Source organism: Drosophila mojavensis, unplaced genomic scaffold (assembly GCF_018153725.1).
Source record: "Drosophila mojavensis isolate 15081-1352.22 unplaced genomic scaffold, ASM1815372v1 contig_36, whole genome shotgun sequence".
In the NCBI taxonomy this organism is placed as follows: Eukaryota; Metazoa; Arthropoda; class Insecta; order Diptera; family Drosophilidae; genus Drosophila; species Drosophila mojavensis.
In genome coordinates, this window is record NW_025318858.1 from 6,431,147 (window position 1) to 6,448,850 (window position 17,704).

The following is a 17,704-nucleotide window of genomic DNA, read 5'->3' on the forward strand; positions in this document are numbered from 1 at the left end:
GTTATAAAATGACGTCTGAGAGTTAAAAATATAAACATTTGAAAGGAAACTGAACGTAGAACTTGCAGATAATCTTTATAATTTTGGCAAATTATGTTGAAATGCATTTAAATTGGCACATTCTTCGTCTGTTGCTTGGATTACTGCTAGCAACTAATTAATTAATAATTAATTATATTCTCTTTTTCTCTACTTTCTTGGCTACTGGCGAGGGTCGCGCCTTAGCCGGCGTAAGATGAGCAGGGGGAAAGCGGGCAGACAATATGAAAATTGCAATTCAATGTCATTGACGAAAGATCATAAAGAAAATCTGAATATACACAAATCTATAAGTGTGTGTGTGCGTGTGTTTGTCTGTGTGGCCGTGTCTGTTAATTATTTAATATCATTTTCAATTTTTGCCATCGCTGCGAGTCTTGGCGTGTCCGTGACTTTTGTTGATATGCCGCAAAGAGATGATAAATATGAAAATGAAATTGGCTTATTCTAAGCAAGTGTGTGTGTATGTGCGTGCGCGTGTGTGTGTGTGTGTAAGGCGCAAAAAATAAAATACACGAGAAATATATAAACAATATTGCACACGGCACCTCACAACTGTTTTGGTTTTTAGGCTCTTGGAGAGGGGGAGGAGGGATATCGGTGGGCGCCCACACGACACTGGCAGTCAGTTGGTAGCACGCCCCCGCCAATTGCCACCGCCGCCCGTTCAGGTCACCACTGTCAACACATTCTCACGGAGCGCTCGTTATAGTTTTTTCTATTTATTTATTATGATTTTTATTTTTGATTTTGGTTTTGCTTCAGTTTCTTCAGCTTGTTCATTGCAAATCATTTGCATGGCTATTTTTGAACACGTTTTTTAATATTCTTCCATTTGAATAGATCTCTCTCTCTCTCTCTCTCTCTCTGTATGTATATCTATATATACACTATAATTTTTATGTCTTTTTTTTTTCATTGCCGCCCCGAATTGGCAATCTGCTGACTGTCTGTGGGGGCTCTTTAGCAGCTGTGCCTGCCTCTCTGCCCCCATTCATAAAAGTCGCTCATTGATCGAAATTTCCTCTTGGCATCTTCCTGCCTCGAGTCCCTAGCTCTTCCCCCTTTTCCGCTGCCCATGATTGAGTAACCAATTCGACTGCATCTCTGTTTTGGCCAGCGTGTGCCAAACAAACTTCCCCTTGCGCTTTTTTTGGGGGAATCCTGTTGGCCAATTGGCTGGCTTTCAGCTTTATAGCGCCACAATGAGCTTCTGATCACAGACGTAGCCACACATTGGATGCTTTAAATAGCACCAAAAAAGCCGCCAAAGCCAAAGGAAAACAAGAAATTAACCAAATCATTTGGACTTGGGTGGCGGAGTGCGGTCTACTTCAGCAATGGGCGCTGCGATCACGTTGTCTTCTCTACTGGCTTATTAAAGAATCATTTAGAGGCTTATTCTTCATTATATTTAAAAAATTGATTATTAAACTTTTATGTTAAAATACATTTTGACTCAACATGTGTCTAGTATGGATTTGATTGAGTATGAAAGATGATAAATGCATAAAAGTGAATATGATGTCACTTGATATATATGACCTATAAATAGGTCATATGCTATGTATAGTAAAAAAAGAAGGAAGAGATGGAAGAAACTCGAGGAAAATTATTAAAACGGAAGAAAATAGATAGATGAAAGCTGAACAGAAATTAAAAGAGATGAAGAGAGTAGAGACTTTAAATAAATGTATTGTTTCTTATTTGACTAAACTTAATTTTGCATTTTACTATCAAAACCCCCCTAGGCTGATAAATACATTTGAATATCAATTTCTTTCTGGATCTGTGCCAAAAAGATATCTCAAAAGTAAATTCTTATATGTCATACATATTTAAGGAATATTACATTCTATATCTACTTTATCAAACATTCGAAAAACAATTTTAAAAAATGTACGTCCCAAGCCCTTAAATTAAATATAGTCCGAAGTAGTATATCGTTCTATGAAATATTTATATACGCCAGTAGCTTGTGGCGATCAATTTATTATTCATTATCGATATGAGTCACGCTGAGTAATCCCTATCGATTATACGATCTCTTTATAAACTCTCGTATAGTATTCACAATTTATAGATATTCCATTTCCATTATTCATCTTGTAAGTAAAATTTGATGGAGTTTGAGGCACAAATTCGAAATTGCAGTCATTCGTTATCTAGCCAATTCATCGAATTATTTATAGTGCATAAAATATATGTTATCTAAACAATCTATTTATAGATATATCTATATAAATTCCTCCATTCATTAAGATAACAATCTGATGCTTAGATTTAGGCGCCTCCTGCCGTTGAAACGTCACTGGGCTTAAATAGATAAATAGATGGCAAACACACACACACACGCACACTTACAGAGTATAGCACTCAATTAGGCGTCTAGGTTAGTTTGTACAGAGACACAACAGAGCAGCAACAGAATAGTATAAATATATATAAATTTAAATATACATATGTAAATATATGTATGTATATATGCAAAGTTTATGAAAGAAAATTGGAGAAAATTGAAATGGAAACTCGCGCGACACGCCGAAACAGAAACATAAGTAAAATTCATTCGTATACAAATTTAAAGAGCAGCCAAAGCAGACAGACAGACAGAATGAGGAAAAATGAAAATTTAAATTAAATTGTTGTTGTTGCTGTTGTTTTTGGTTATTTCGTATTTTTGGCAATGAACAAAAACTACGTCAACTAGAAATGCTGCTCAGGCGCGTATTTATGAGAAGAGCGTCGTGCGCAACGAAGCACACACAAAACACACACTAACTATAGCAACAACACGAACAGCAACAGCAACAGCAACAACAACTTTGTTGTAAGAAAATGTTGTTGAGGCGCGTCTCGTGAAGGAAAAAATAGCAAAAAGCAAAAGTTATTCTGTTGGCGCGCGCATAAAATTGAATTCAGTCGAGCCGAGCACATCGAGCAACGACGTAAGAACACGGAACGGATAAATATTTATTTTCTTTGGCACTGATCAACTAAAATCTCAATCAATTCGATTTGCTCTTGCAGGTCAGCAGCAACAGCAACAGCAACAGCAACGGTAGCAACGGAGCTTACGATCAGCAGTACTCGACGGGACAACAACAGCAACAGCAACAGCAGCTGCAGCATCATCAGCATCAGCACCAACAGCAGGTGACGGACTACGCACAGCCGAACCGGGGCACACAGCAGCAGGCGCACTTGACGCAGACGATCGAGGAGACGACCATAGTCGAGGACAGTCGCGAGGATCAGTTGGATTGTATGCTTGGCAATTTGCAGGCGAACATGAGTCGTCAGGGAGTCAACACAGTGCAGAAGGGCTGCTGCAATGCATGCGAGAAGCCGATTGTCGGCCAGGTGATCACCGCCCTGGGCAAGACCTGGCATCCGGAGCACTTCACGTGCAATCACTGCAGCCAGGAGCTGGGCACGCGCAATTTCTTTGAGCGCGACGGCTTCCCCTACTGCGAGCCCGACTATCACAATCTGTTCAGTCCGCGCTGCGCCTACTGCAACGGCGCCATTCTGGACAAGTGCGTGACGGCACTGGACAAGACCTGGCACACCGAGCACTTCTTCTGCGCCCAGTGCGGCCAGCAGTTCGGCGAGGATGGCTTCCATGAGCGGGACGGCAAGCCATATTGCCGCAACGACTACTTCGAGATGTTCGCGCCCAAGTGCAATGGCTGCAACCGTGCCATCATGGAGAACTACATCTCCGCCCTGAACTCGCAGTGGCATCCCGATTGCTTCGTCTGCCGGGTAAGCACCAGCTAAAGAGCTCACCGCAGCTCTCTGGCCATCGTTTGCTCTCTTTTTACATGAATATTCTTTTGATTCTGATTATGTGATTATGCGACATTTAGGATTGCAAGAAGGCTGTGCGCGGCAAGTCCTTCTATGCCATGGAGGGCAAGCCGGTCTGTCCGCAGTGTGTGGGCGTCGATGAGGAGGAATAGGCGTCCATAACCCAGCAACAGCAACAGCAACAGCAGAGGCAGCGGCAGCGGCAGCGGCAGCAGCGACAACTTGTTGAAGTTCAGCAACACGAAAATAGCCCCCGTCCGGATACGAATTGTATCTACATGAAATTGTTTACCCAGCGGCAGCTGCGTCCCACTTTCTGTCTCGCATTCACTCTCAATCTGTCTCTCTCCGTGTCCCATTCTCTTTGGGGGCTATTTTCGTTGAAAATGTGAAAAATCTTTTGAATATTGTCGGGGCTCAGCGCTTGCCACGACTTGTGTAGCCACCTGCCCCTATCCAGCAGCATCTACAACAGCAACAACAGCAACTCAAGGATCTGCCCCCACGTCTTTGGCTACTGTGGGGGCCTGGACACGGCTGACCACCAGGCAACTGGGCGGGTCGGCTATGTCCGCCCCTGCAGCACGCTTTGCCCCCTGCTATTATGATGGCCTCGGCCATGGCTTGCCTTCCCCTGCTAAGAGTAACCCCGCCCCAGTCCCTGCCCCCTTTGAAACTGTTGAACTTTTCTATATGCAATTTAGTTGTAAGTTTTTAGGTATTTTTTAAATTTAAACATTTATGAAGCAATATTGTAATTTGTTTTTGTAAATAAAATTTAAATAATTAAATTATATTAAAAAACAAACAAAAAATAAAAACAACAAAAATTAACTCAAAAACAACAATTGAAAAGTCTTGGCAAATGGAGCTGCTCAAGGGTGGATCTGTGGACCACGTCTAGTCCCGGTCCCACTGCTCCAAGTCCAGCCAGACCTTTGCGCAGTTCAAGATCAGAGTCAATATCGCTGACCTTGAGCTGGAATGTCGCATGTGCCGCGACCTTCAATTGTTGTTGTTGTTGTTGTTCAGTTGCAAACAATTTACACTATTGCTACATAGATTTTCGGATTAGATTAGCCGCAATACCAACAATACCCCACCCCCATCTCCGTCTCCCCTTGACCCCGCCCACGGGTGGAAACTATTTTGGTTGCTTACGTTTCTCGCTCATAAATATAAAACACAAACGAGAAATCAGCAAATGATTTCGACTGTATATAAATATGTATAACAATTTATCTGTACTCACAAACACTTTCCCCCATGAAATAATGCTCTCCATGAGAGTGTTCCCTGAAAGAGTCGAGAATCCCATGCTCCTTTATTCATTTGTCATTTAACTAAAACAGTCGGACTGCATAGCTTTCAAAATATGCATATTTATAGAAACTCGAACGGATTCTCTTTCAAAATTCTATGGAAATTCCAATTAATTATTTCCCATATATCAGCGCTAAATTTGGCTGCCATTCGAATCGTTGTGTTTATTTCAAACAAAATACATCCATCTATGAATTATTCAGTTTTAGAGCGATTTCAGTATTTATTTATTATTATGATGATTTCAACTGTATTAATATAACTGTATTAATATAATGTAATGTAATTTTCGAAGCAACATTTGGACGTATACCATTTTTCTTTTGTTGATTGGTCAACCTTTTCATAAGCTTGACAGATCACTCGTGTTAAACTTGCGATATTCCATTTATATTAAGCATTTAGAGTCACTTAAAAGTTTTATTTACTAAAATTGTTAAACAACCAATAAAAATAATAATACTTTATATAAGACAAATTTCCCCAATTATCAAGATATTCATTGATCGCTAAGAAATTGCATATTCAAATGGTTTTTCAATCCATTATCTACCTATTCAGAATCGTTTATCAACAATTTTAATTCAGTTTTCGGTTACAAAACTCCATTTCTTAAATTCTTTGAATGTACATACATATATACAGTTCATGTTGCTTGAGCCTCGTCAATAAGTAAAATTGATCGATACCCATGAAGGACCTTCCGAATGTCTGTTCTCACAGTTCGAACGAAATTTTAAAAACTATACGGACTACATTGAATACATTGATCAAATAGATATGGCATAGTGAATCAACTTTAATATATTTTACAATTCAGTCAAAATGGTTCTCGTAAATTTTCTTTTTATTTTCTTATCCTATGCAAACTTTCTTCGTCTCTATTTTCTTGTCTGCTACCTTCATTTGTTTTAGCTTCATTTACTTTAATTTCAGTTCCATTATTTTTTATTTTAAAAATTTTCTTTGGTTCAATAGTATTTTATAAGTACATTGCTTAATTCTGCTTGACTTTCAAGAGAATTAGAGAAATATTCCTTCACCTGAATAGAACTGGAACTATATATTTAATATATATAAAATTTGCCTATGCTCTTAGCATCAGGCTAGGGTATCAGCAAGTCGAAGCCACCTAACTTGTGAAGCCTCTGATGGTTACCATTGTATTAGAGAACAATAAAATGCTTTTTTAAATAGACTTAATAGATCTATAAAAAGAATAATCTCCTTCGGGATTTCTAATTAAGTTTTTTTGTTTTTATAAAGGTGATGAAAGTGAAGGAGAAATTAATGCAAAGGCGTTTAGGTAATATTGAATTTATTTTAGTATATATGCACTAGACGGGTTCTGATAATAGTTTTAAAGGCTATCATCTATGTATATGCATACATCATATATATTTGTTATATCTATAAATATCATATCAAGTAACTAAAACAAAGCAGATATTTAAAGTTCACTTCCATTTGCCAAGGCAATATTTTATAATGGTATTATTTAATTGTTACCATATATTATAATCTATATATAATCTATATATGTACAGTTATCTGCCTCTCTGTGTTGCTATATCTATTCGTTTGGAGTTGGCGCTCAGCCAAAAGCGTGCGCAAAATGTTATTGTTTAAATTGATGCGATTTCTACGTCTAGTTGTTGTTGTTGCTGCTGCTGTTGTTGTTGTTGTTGTAGAAATGTTTTTCCAAAACAAAATTCAATTGTCGCAAAATACTGCCAAAATTGTATACATACTTTGCACACTGTGCACACTGGTACAAAAGCATCTGTCAATCGCCATTTCAATAATTCGCTTGGCACATTTCAGACTTTCACAATTTCAGAAATTTTCGAAATAGCTCACTGGCAGCTAATTTATGAATGTAATTAGCATTTAATTTGATTTTGAATTTGAATTTGAATTTGAGCAACCTGCCGAGCAGACACCTTCGAAAATAGATCAGGAAGCTGGGCCGATGGCGCAGTTAGACTTACCTTAATTATGCCATTAGATCTAAAATTATCAACTAATACATGTGAATGATGAAAAAGTGTGATGAATATGTATTTTGTATTAATTTGTATTATTTTTGGTTTGTGTGTTGCAGGACTGTCGACAACCGTTCCAGGGCGGCTCGTTCTTTGACCACGAGGGTTTACCGTACTGCGAGACACATTATCATGCCAAACGTGGCTCGCTCTGCGCTGGCTGCTCGAAGCCCATAACGGGGCGCTGCATTACGGCCATGTTCAAGAAATTCCATCCGGAACACTTTGTCTGCGCCTTCTGCCTCAAGCAGCTGAACAAGGGCACGTTCAAGGAGCAGAAGGATAAGCCCTACTGCCACGCCTGCTTCGACAAGATATTCGGTTGAACTGGCCATAGCTGGCGTATAAGCGTTACATATGTGCTGCAACAACTAACTATATATACATACATATATAGAGTTACGATCCTAATATGCTGTTTCTTCTTCTTTTTTGTACGATTCTATGTGCCCCTTACTTACCCTTACGAGAGTTCATTTGCGCTTTGTATAACCGAGTCAAATTAGTAATATAATTAACACTGGACACACGATACACATAGATGTATCAGATCAGATCGGATCATATCAAATTAGATCAGATCGGATCACAATAATCAATTAGACGACACTAATACCCTGCCAATTGAATGGCGAAACGATATTTCTGCGCTTTCAAAATAAAATTATTACGATAATACATTTTTAGGATTTTTATTTTAGGGAAAATAGGGGAAAATATAAAAATTAATGTTAAAGCTTAAATATTTAATAACTGAAAAACAATGAAATAAAACATTTTAAATCGGCAAACGTTAAAAAGTGCTCTGTTAACTAACAGCTGTTTGCCTGGTTTAGCGTAGACACAAACCGACAAGCATCAGTAACTGGCCGGCATTCTTTTCTGTTTTCCTTTCGTATTTGTCTTTGCTACAGTTTTGAATGCTCTAGCAAATTTGTATGTTTGCTCACCATCTGCGCACCTTTAAATTGCCTCTCCCACACTCTCTTACGCTCTTGCATGCAAACACACACACACGCACACATAGAATTATTTTATCTGTTAAAGATGCCGGCCGGTAGCTCGGTTGCCGACTCGCTCGCACTTGGCGCTTGACATTGAGCTCAGCCTGCGTGCTCGCGCAAACCTATTAACTTGTGTGTGTAAATATATAACTACCAGCGCTCCCACATTGCCGTGCGTGTGCGTGTGTGAGTGGCCGTCGCTCCCTATAAACGCGGTAGGGTTCGCAGCACGAACGCTTGTGAATCAGTCAGCGTCAGTCTCTCTCTGCTCACTCACTTCTCATCTGTTGGCTGCGTCGGTTGAGTCAATCCTGTTAGTTGCGTGGTCTGCCGCCTTGTTATTCGTTATTCGTTTCGTGCGTGTGTTTACTCTGCTATTCCCCAGATCGTTTTATTCGTTTTAATTATCCGGTATTATTAAATTGATTTGCAAACGCCGTCTGTGCAATTCCCTTGCCGGCAGCAACAAAAGAGGAGAGTCAAACATCAGCCGGAGTCAGCAGGAAGCGCTACAGGTTGGTGAAGCACACAGGCGCACATACATAAACACACATTGAGAAGCAAAACAATACACACATACATCCACCTAATAAACTTGTGTGCGTGCATTGTATCATTCGACTCTTCGTTGCATTCTCTACCAAGAGCTGTTTACAAATAGTTCTCTTTTCATGCCTTTTTTTATGCGGTGATGTAATATGAGAACTCTTGTTCAAGTCCTTAACAAAATAAACAGTCTGTGTGTGTGTAAGGTTTGCACTGCGAGTCATGATATCATGCGGTGGTATTCTGATTCAGAATCTAAGTCAGAGTCACGCATGCCACCCGCATTTGCTGACGCGAGAGCAATAACAAAGCCGCAGAGAAGAGAGGAAGGAGAATATACATACAATTAAAGTTTATTTATGCCACTGGCATACACGAACCAATTGCCCGCCAGAGTCTCAAACTGTCTGTCTGTGTTTGCGCGCGTCTTTACGTGTATGTGTGCACCAATTTGTCAATGATTGTGATATGTAAATAAAAGTGAAATTAACAGTTGGAGCTATTATTATTCCCTTTTGTTGTGATTGTTGTTTTCGCTGCTGAGTTGTTGTTATCACTTAATGCCAATTGCTGCATTTAAATGAATGCTTAAATTGCATTTATTTAACACATACACATACACAATTGCACAGATGCAGCACTCGGAACAATACTTCCACAACTTTGCGTATAGAAATTTGAATGTTTACATTCACTGAGCACAGATGAGGTGAGAGTTGGCAAGGGTGTGCTCTTTGTGTGTGTTTGTGGGTGTAGCTGGGTGTCCAATTGGGCTTAACACGCAATTCCGATTCCTACCTACTGATTAGCCATAAAAATGTTTAATGTGAAGCGATTTGCTCTGGGTCGCACTAACACATGTAATGCGCATTATCAAATTAGTCGAGCACACGTTAAGCGCTGTGACAGCCGTTTGCAACTGTAGTTTTGCAGTCACAAGTGACACACACGCACAGTTGAGCGGCCACTGTGCTAATTGCAAGCTCACCAGTGGCTGCTCAACTACTACTGTATTTGCATAGCTTATCACGTGCCAATAATGACTCAATTTGCAGAGCTGCCGTTCTGCTGATACCCTTTAATTCTGAGGACTGAAAACTAGACCATATGCCCATCATAATAATAGTTACGTCATCTCAGTGTATTAATCGATTTATCATACATTTCCTACCCCAATAATTATAACTTATTAACTGATTAGTTTTATCGCCACCGAACCGAACACTCGACAGCAAAAATAAAATACTAAGATTAGTAAGGGGAGCCTAAGGGAAATATTCAAATTAATTGCAGTCAGATATCGCACACTATATATATATATTTATATTAAAAATTATAGGATATGTATACTCTAATATAATCTGAGCGGAAATTTAAAATCGAAAGAAATTGTTTTATAATCAAGTTAAATTTTGGCGCAGCTTTTGATAAGGCTAATGCCGTGAACTCCCTAAAGATTATGATAAGTTTCATGGTCAAAGTGCTAGTCAAGGTCAACGATCAATAAGAATTTTTGGGAAGTCCAGTTCACTCGGTAATTTTCCTAATAAGAACTAATTCGTTCAGTTAGTAGTTAATGAATAAGTGTTAAATAAAAACACAAGCAAAATACAAATAAAAGAGTTAGTAGTTTGAGAGGTATTTATAACACTATACTTTCTAGTTAATTTCAATGTAGTACCAAATGTGATGAATTGTTTAATTGAGTAAACGAATTTTACGTTTCATTTGAATAACTTTTCATGAACAGAGTATAAAGCAAAACAAAATATTAAATAGTTCATTTATCGGTCGCTTAGCTGTGGATGAGAATATTAGTTAATTTGAATGGCTTGATCGTTTATGATCAATTGAAGAAGTGAACTCTATTGTTGACTGATGAATAAAAGAACTTAGTTGCTCACTTGAGTGAATTGTTCAAATGAATATATTCTCGGGTGGATGAACTAAGCTTTTAAATGAATTAATTGTAATCAATTGAACAAATGAACTTTATCATTCACTATCATCACTGAACGAGCTCAGTAGTTCATTTGAATGACTCGTTCAAATATTAATATTTTGAAGTCTGAAGTGGACCCACAAAATATTTAAACAAATCGTTTATAATCAATTGAGCCATTTAACTTTATTGTTCACTGATGATTTTAGTAGCTCAAATCAGCATAATCTGAAGTGGAACCACTATACTTTTTATGTTTTCAGCGAGTATTTCGGGAAAGGTCAAGAGTGTTTCCCAGTCGTCATTACCGGCGCATTTTCTGTTCAACTTTTTTTCTAGTTTATTTTACTTTTTATTGCGTGAATTTTGTTCTCGACTGACGCACGCCCCTTTTTCTGTATTCAAATTGAAGTACTTCCCGCATTTGCTTACAAATATGGATATATACAAGTATATAAATATGTATGTATGTATATATGTATATATATTTACGCTCTATTTAACGACTTTCGTAGTTGTTCGTTGTCGCTGCTGTTCTAGGCATAGGCTTGTTGTTGTTTTTATACCCTGAACTCGTTTTCAATGGGAAATCAGGGTATAATGGTTTTGTTAAAATGTATGTAACAGGCAGAAGGAGGCGTGACAAACCTCACAATTTATATATATTCTTGATCAGGGCGACGAGCTGAGTCGATTTGGCCCTGTCCGTCTGTCTGTCCGTCCGTCCGTATGTATGAACGCGTCGATCTCAGAGAATATAAGAGCTAAAGACTTGCATTTTTTTTAAATGACCGTATATATAGCGCTGATGTCAAGTTTACCTTTAAGAAACGATAAATCAACCCGTTATGTTTTATTGGTTAATTATATTAAAGATCAAGTTAGATGCCAGTATAACTAATTGTTAATGATTTAAGGAGAAGGAGTGTGTCTGTCGCGAACCGAGTTCTGCGCAATTGTTTGTGTGAGCATAGACGGAAAGATCATAAAGAGTCCTTATTAAGGACTCAGAAAAAGAAGGAGTAACGCTTTGGCATCTTTTTCATTCCGTTTTAAGGCTTCATTTATTCTCGCTCATAGAGCTCACTCCAATGTAAACTTATTCAGGACGTTTTTCGCCTATCACGCACTCATTCACTCAGTCGAATATGGTTTGCATTAAAGTATTAACTAATTGAAATTATTAAAAATAGTAATTTATTAAAGCGCCTTTTATCAAATATTACTAGTACGAGATCATTTACATATGTGAATTTTATTATTATTTTTCAATTCAATAACTAAGTATTCACCGTAATTAAGTATTCCCAGGGTATTTTAAAGTCAATCACATTTCCATAACTGCTTTTGAAACCTCTTCAACAATGACAATATTAAGCATTCAGTTTTAGGCTATAGATAATGTCACATTAAAGCACTCTTGGAACATAAATCTACAGCAAAAGTAAGAAAGACAGACGGAGAGAAGGAGAGTGTAACGGTGTGTGTGATAAATGAGAGTGTGAGAGACAGAGAGAGAGAGAGAGAGAGATAGAGTGAGTGACGGGAAGGTAAGGTGAGCTGAAAAGAGTAAGAGCGTGAGACATAGCGAATTCGAGAGAGAATTGCTAATTAAGCGTCTGAATGACAAAATTTGCGCTCTTGAAAATCCATAGAGATATCAAAATATTATAATATGAGAACCTTCGTTTCTTAACTATTTTTTGTCTTATCTTCCAATATTATCTGCGACTGCCGCTAATTGCTGATAAATTCCGCAGAATTCATTATGATATTTAGATATTATATATTCAATCAATGGATAACAATGGAACTGATATAAAAGCTTATCGTTGGAAACTAAGCTAAGAATAGCTTTTGAGCTGACTTTTATATGAAATTGAAATTGAAAAAAAAAAAACAACATTTTCTTCATAACATATACGTGTTATGTAGATCTAATACTTCCTATATACCCCAATAGTTAATTAAATATCGTTTAATAAATTATACATTAATCATTATATACTCAAACATAACCGATATGCCCTAGGTGAAGGCCGATCCCCAAATTCTTTTGTTATTGACTTGGAGTGGGGCTTATGCCATTTTTATAAGTGAACAAAAATTAAAATTCAGTTTATTGCCTGATAGTGTGAAGTGTATATCATAAATGTTCTTAGACACTTGAATCACTTAAATACTGATTCTTGTGCGGCACCAAGTACGTTTATCGGACAATTTAGAAATCGCGATACTTTAATTACGTTCGCGCTTATCTCCACAATCGTTTTGCACCCAGCTCCAGGTGTGTTATTTATATTTGACAATCCAAAGATTGAAGTCTTTTGGAATTCCAAATTTTATTGAAAGTGATGCAGAAGCTGATAAAAAAAGATTGGATTATGGACTACAAATTATAGATTCATAATCTTGTGGTATGACTATTTTGTATGCTACTGTATGGTTTGTGTATTGGCTCTTGGCAACAAACAGTGGCCCTCAAACTGTGGCTCGTCACTTGGCTTAGCCGTGCTACAGTTGCACCACAACCGCGAGTGTGTCAAGCGGGTAATTGACTGCTCTGTTTACCCGTTAACCGATTTACTATGGCTTCTACTGCATGCGGTTATCGAAGCAGAAGTACTTCACTTAGAAGCAGTTGAATTCCAATTGGGCAATGCAACGCGACGGCTAGCAATTAAGCTGATCAGATTCTGTTTATTATTTATTTCTATCACAGTGAAATATGGACAGCATAGACAAGGTGGACACCAGTTTTATTCCCGATCTGCCAACGGGCGGAGGTCTTGCTGTCTACCGCAAGCGCGCTAATTTTGATTGGAAGCGTTTGCGTTTGATCTTCGAAACGGAGCAGGGTCTGCGCATCAAGGTGAGTTAAAGATTATTCAAGTTGTCACTTAATTGCAATTCCTCTCAAACTGCAACTGATCTAATTTCATTCCATTCCCTCTTATCCAGTACAATGTGTGGCGTCGCCTGGAAAGTGATCCGCTGTTTGCACACGCCTCCCGCACCCTGCCAATGGACGAGCAGAAGCGGGTGGTCGCGATGCAGGTGAATAGCATGAAGCAAATGGATCTGGTGCCCAAGGAAATCGAGAGCCTGAACTTCTCGTCCAAGACAAAGTATTTGATGTACATCAACGAGGCGCTGAACAGCTACTCGCCCAGCTTGTCCGTGAAGATAGCGCTGGGCGTGGGCCTGTTCAACAATGCGATTAGGGCGTTGGGCACCGAGAAGCATACTAAGTATATTGACGCCGCCTGGAACCGGGAGATCATCACCTGCCTGGCCGTCACGGAGGTCTCGCACGGCAGCAACACAAAGCGAATTCGCACCACCGCCACCTACGATCCCAGCTCGCAGGAGTTCGTGATCAACACGCCGGACTTCGAGGCAGCCAAGTGCTGGGTGGGCAACCTGGGCAAAATGGCCACCGTGGCCGTGACCTTTGCCAATCTGATCACAGCCGACGGTGAGAACCACGGACTGCATGGCTTTCTCGTACCCGTTCGCGACCCGAAGACATTGATGCCTTATCCGGGCGTGCTGGTCGGCGACATTGGCGAGAAGAGCGGCCTGAATGGCATCGACAACGGCTTTGTGGTCTTCACCAACTATCGCATACCACGCGACAATCATCTCAATCGGACGGGCAACGTGACGCCCGAGGGCGTCTACGAGAGCGTCTTCACGGATCCCGGCCAGGCACTGGGCGCCGCCCTCGAGAGCTTCTCGGCGGGGCGCATCGGCATCATGCAGGAGTCGGCCAACACCCTGTGCAGCGCGGCCGTCATCGCGGTCCGCTATGCCGCAGTCCGCAAACAGTTCGGCCCGGAACGGGAGGGCGAGGAGATGCCCATCATCGAGTACCAGCTGCATGTAAGTGGAGTCGTATGCCTCATCCATTCTCTAGGTCTAAGGCTCGTCTCTTTCTCTCACAGCAATATCGCATTTTCCCCTACTTGGCCTGTGCCTGTGTCCAGAAGATTGCCGTCGAGGAGCTGACCAACATATATCTGCAGATCATCGCCCGCTCCCAGGCGGACTCGAACGGATTCGACATATTGGTAGGTTGAGTTGTCGCAGAACCGAGCAGCCACTGTAAAAAGCACAAACATAAAAGAAATTTTTAGTGCAAGTCGTGAATGAATTGATATTTTTATACCCTGAAACCATTGAAAATGGGAAATTAGGGTATAATGGTTTTGTGAATAAGTATGTAACGGGCAGAAAGAGGCGTGGCAGACCCCATAAAGTATATATATTCTTGATCAGTACGACGAGCTGAGTCGATATCGCCCTGTCCATCTTTCCGTCCGTCCGTCTGTCCGTATGAGTGCGTCGATCTCAGAAGTTATAAGAGCTAGAGAGCTGAAATTTGGCATGCATACTCGTGTGTACCATACGCAGTACAAGTTTATCATATTTTTTCTATAACTCATCCGATAGCTTTTTGATCGAGAATAATCGAAAAATTGATTTGGTTTTGTTCAGCCTAATTTAAACACTTGTGGACCTAGAGGCTTCAGATTTACTGTATATCGAGTTGATCGATACAAAGATTTTTTAATTTTCAGATTTTGGATACCACGCCCCCTTTCCTCCCAATTTCTAAAAAACGCATTTCAAGTACTATAGACTTGTGCTCTAGAATATACACACATTTTAACCAAATGATTACGCTCTGAAAGTTTCATTAAGATTGTATGTCTACAAAAGAAATTATTCAGCAGAGCGCGTGATCATAGGTGCGTGTGGATGCGTGTGGATGCGTGTGTATGCATGTGTGTATAAAAGAAGTGCAGAATGAGTAGAATATCAGCTTAGAGGGTTCAGGGTATCTGCTAGTCGAGCAGTCTCGACTAGAGTCTTCTTCCTTGTTTTGAGTATGTGTCTAGCTACTTCACTTATCTGTAGTCGATAAGGCTACGCCAAGTGCAGGTAGGGCTCCTCGTCTAGACCAACTTTTGACATTCCTTATATATATATATGTTATATTTACTACAAGTTATATTTTATAATTTTATTGGCAATCAAGAATTCTTAGTATTCCTGTCTTGCACAACCAGATCGGAACCTTTCGGAATCATAATATATATTTGTTACTCTTCACCAACTACGACAATATGAGGCAACTAAGAATTGACAAACTTAGAGAAGAGATTCTGATGTTACCAACACAGCATTCAGCATCAGAGTCTTTCATACTTTTATCATATCCAGGCAGCAAACTTGAGGCTTAGTTAGCTTATTCGATACGTATTGCCATAGATCTCCCACGCTCTTCTTGAAATCGTTACTAAATACTTACTCTTAAAACTCAGTCCGATTTCAAATTGTAATACACATAAATCCGGACGCTATAATCATATAAGTTTGCTCATACGGACGCTATAACCGGACTCCACTGAATTTGCTTTCAATTTCGTTTGCAGACCCAGAACGCAGCGGAGATTCACGCGATTATATCGGCATCGAAGCCGCGCATCACGTGGTCGGCGCGCGACGCCATCCAGGAGGCGCGCGAGGCGTGCGGCGGTCATGGATACCTGAACGCCTCCAAGCTGGGCCAGATGCGCAGCGACCACGATCCGCTGTGCACCTACGAGGGCGACAACAACGTGCTCGGCCAGCAGGCCTCCAATTGGCTGCTGCGCCAGTGGAGCGCCAAGGAGCTGGAGTCGCCCATCGGCAGCGTCACGTTCCTGCAGCGTCGCGAGGCCCTGTTGCAGCTGCGATTCGCCCAGCTGCGGCAGCAGAGTCCTTTGGACAGCTGGGAGTGTAAGCGAGCGCGTGAATCAATTTACTGCGGGCGATGGCATTAAATCTGTTTTTTATTGCAGTTGCGCTCAGCTGCTACGAGTGGCTGCTGTGCCACCTGATGGCGCACACGACGGCTCACATCGAGGCGCAGCTGGCCGCCGGAGTGCATCGCTTCGAGGCGCGCAACAACTCGCAGGTGAGGGGCGCGCGGGAGCTGTCGCTGGCCTACGCCGAGTACTTCGCGCTGCGCAGCTTTGTGGCCCACGTGCGGCAGCTGCGGCTGGAGCAGCCGTACGCCCAGGTGCTGCGCACGCTGTACGATGTCTACGCCTTGTGGCTGCTGGAGAGCCATATGACCACGTTCTATGTGGGCGGCTTTGCTGTGGGCGGCGAGTTTGCGTCTGCCGTGCAGCAGCGCCTCCTGCAGAGCTGTGCGCAACTGAAGGACGTGGCCGTGAGCGTGGCCGATGCCATTGCTCCGCCGGACTTTGCACTCAACTCGGTGATTGCGCGTGCCGACGGGCTGCTCTACGAGAATCTGCAGAACGAATTTATGACCAACGAGGGCGCCTTCCAGCGGCCCGCGTGGTGGCGCGACGTGATCATATCCCAGGGCCAGGAGAAGTCCAAGCTCTAAGCCAGGCAGCGGAATGTGGTCAAGTAGGGGGGACAAGTGGATGGGCAGGTCGATCAATCGGTGAACCAATTTAGCTAGATGTATAGCTACTGTTATATAGTCATATCGCATCCAGGTATTAGCTCTTACTGTAACGGTATTCACACCATATATAGGGATTTTTATAGAGGCCTTGTTTTGTGTTATTTCCTTTAATCCTTGACGAGTTTTGTGATTGCAACAAATCCAAGTGAAAGCAATATATATATATATACGAAATTATTGAAAAAAATTAAAAAGAAATAGCGATATTCTACGGTTTCTCTCAGAGTATTACCCACATTCCCCCATTCTGGATGTTGACACGAAAACAATCAACACTTGTTCCTATCAATTATATTACAGTTAAACTGAAACAGCAAATACTATATACATACATATATAAATATATGTGGTATATATTCATGTAAATCCACTATATTAGAGTCTAAATGTTGAAGATCTGTTGCGAGTTGTATGAATAAAAATGCATTAAATCGTTCGACTTGACTTGATTATTTATGAGCCCAAATTGATTTAGTGTAAAGTGGTCCATAGTTTAGGGGCA

At 40.6% G+C, this 17,704-nt stretch overlaps 2 protein-coding genes across 7 annotated transcripts in view; both read left to right on the plus strand.

Moving 5' to 3' along the window:
- LOC6576148 (paxillin) overlaps positions 1-7,900 on the plus strand; it is a 24,071-nt gene extending 16,171 nt beyond the window's left edge. For 3 of the 6 annotated variants that reach the window (XM_044008956.1, XM_044008954.1, XM_044008957.1), the window contains 2 exons: positions 3,070-3,807; positions 7,280-7,900. In XM_044008956.1, coding sequence (XP_043864891.1) covers positions 3,070-3,807; positions 7,280-7,546 — 1,005 coding nt within the window. In that variant the 3' untranslated portion in view covers positions 7,547-7,900. Of the gene's footprint in view, positions 1-2,878; positions 2,988-3,069; positions 3,808-3,911; positions 4,892-7,279 lie in introns of those variants that run through there. The other 3 variants (XM_032729076.2, XM_044008955.1, XM_015165011.3) reach the window with 3 other exon arrangements.
- Positions 7,901-8,467: 567 nt separating this feature from the next.
- Positions 8,468-17,638, plus strand: LOC6576149 (peroxisomal acyl-coenzyme A oxidase 3). Its single transcript, XM_002002112.4, has 6 exons — positions 8,468-8,739; positions 13,435-13,584; positions 13,674-14,597; positions 14,660-14,785; positions 16,154-16,499; positions 16,562-17,638. Exons 2-6 carry the CDS (start codon positions 13,441-13,443, stop codon positions 17,116-17,118), a joined length of 2,097 nt encoding a protein of 698 aa, XP_002002148.1. The 5' UTR covers positions 8,468-8,739; positions 13,435-13,440; the 3' UTR covers positions 17,119-17,638.
- Positions 17,639-17,704: the final 66 nt, after the last annotated feature.

What these genes read in the sequence shown, in the direction of transcription:
- LOC6576149 (XM_002002112.4), top strand. Translation starts at nt 13,441, where the DNA reads ATGGACAGCATAGACAAGGTGGACACCAGTTTTATTCCCGATCTGCCA. An exon ending in TCATCGAGTACCAGCTGCAT is followed by an intron (nt 14,598 to 14,659) that starts GTAAGTGGAGTC and finishes TTTCTCTCACAG; the next exon opens with CAATATCGCATTTTCCCCTA. An exon ending in TCCTTTGGACAGCTGGGAGT is followed by an intron (nt 16,500 to 16,561) that starts GTAAGCGAGCGC and finishes TTTTTATTGCAG; the next exon opens with TTGCGCTCAGCTGCTACGAG.